Consider the following 1394-nt stretch of genomic DNA (forward strand, 5'->3'; position numbering starts at 1 on the left):
CCCAGTCAGAGCTACTAGTTGAGCAGTTATTTTATTTTTTATTATATTTTTATTGATTTCAGAGAGGAAAGGAGAGGGAGAGAGAGAGAGATAGAAACATCAATGATGAGAGAGAATCATTGATTGGCTGCCTCCTGCATACCCCACACTGGGGATTGAGCCTGCAACCCTGGCTCCTGCCCTGACCAGGAATGGAACCATGACCTCCTGGTTCATAGGTTGAAGCTCAACCACTGAGTCAGGCTGGTTGGGCTTGAGCAGTTATTTTAAACAGAAAGTGCTTCTTCTGTTCCTGGATAGTCCCTAAAGGCTGCACTCTGGGAAATCACGGTTCCATTTCATTCGTCACAGGTGATGCTGATTCTTCCTTTAAGCAACATTAGTACTTGCCATTCTCTCAACCCAGCTGCTGGAAGGACCAGGTAAGGAGAAAGCCTTTGACAGAGAGGTAATGCCTTTCTCAATGAGTAGTAGGGTTCAGGCCATACCACCCTGAACACATCCCATCTGGTCGTCAACAAGTGGTGCTAAAAAATGGGAAAGGTTTAAATACACCCATCATCTTGGCTGTTTAGGCAAGACAATGCTCCTCAGTGGCAATCAGGCAGCACCCACCCCAAATCTCTACTGATTTCTCCGCCTTCAAGAGAGCACACGTTATCATTTTCAACACACACGACTCTCTTGCCACTTTGGATTGGAAATGAAATACGTATTGCGATTTCATTTTCACTTTAACAAATGTCCATTGTACCACTCAGAGGCATAAGATATGAGGAATCCGCAGGGGCCCGGTTAAATGGTTACATAACAAAATACGGTAAATGGGAGCGAATGAACCTCCAGGAAAGCGAGGCCTGGGATTCTGAGCCCTTGAGCACCCAGCAGGTCGGTCTGGACTCCGGTGATGCAATGGAGTCTGTCCCCAGGTCACGGAGAAGGGCCCTCACCAACCCCTCGGATTGCCCCCGAGTGAGTAAGCCCGGGCCCAGGTTGTGCATCACTGAAAGGTGCGCTGGGGTCCCCCTCTCCCAGGCCTGGGCTCACAGCGTCCAGGCGGCCAGGCAGGCGCATCGCTCATGTCTCCTGAGAGTAGGGGTGGGGACAGCGGCTCTTTCCCCAGACAACACAGGGGAGCGTTCTCTGGCCTTTCTGGGTTGGTTGTGAAGAGTGTCCTCGGGGTCCAGCGCCAGCTGAGAGAAAGGGAGGGGAGGGGGGAGGGGATGTAGGGAACCGGACTCCATTGCCCCGGCGAGCGGGCGCAGGTGAGGAAGCGATCTGGGAGTTGAGCATCCGTCTGGACCGCAGACGGTGCGGAAAGGCGGTCGCTCGGCCACCCGGCTCCCAGGGCGATCTGCGCTGTACCGGTGCAAAGCCTCCCTCCTCCACTAGGC

The 1394-nt window shown here is 53.1% G+C and overlaps 1 protein-coding gene across 1 annotated transcript in view; it reads left to right on the forward strand.

The window, feature by feature from the left end:
• Nucleotides 1-834: 834 nt before the first annotated feature.
• RFX6 (regulatory factor X, 6) overlaps nt 835-1394 on the forward strand; it is a 45400-nt gene continuing 44840 nt past the window's right edge. The window contains exon 1 of the mRNA XM_005859095.2: nt 835-976. Coding sequence (XP_005859157.1) covers nt 835-976 — 142 coding nt within the window. The remainder of the gene's footprint in view (nt 977-1394) is intronic.

This window comes from Myotis brandtii, unplaced genomic scaffold (assembly GCF_000412655.1).
Source record: "Myotis brandtii unplaced genomic scaffold, ASM41265v1 scaffold123, whole genome shotgun sequence".
Lineage (NCBI taxonomy): Eukaryota > Metazoa > Chordata > Mammalia > Chiroptera > Vespertilionidae > Myotis > Myotis brandtii.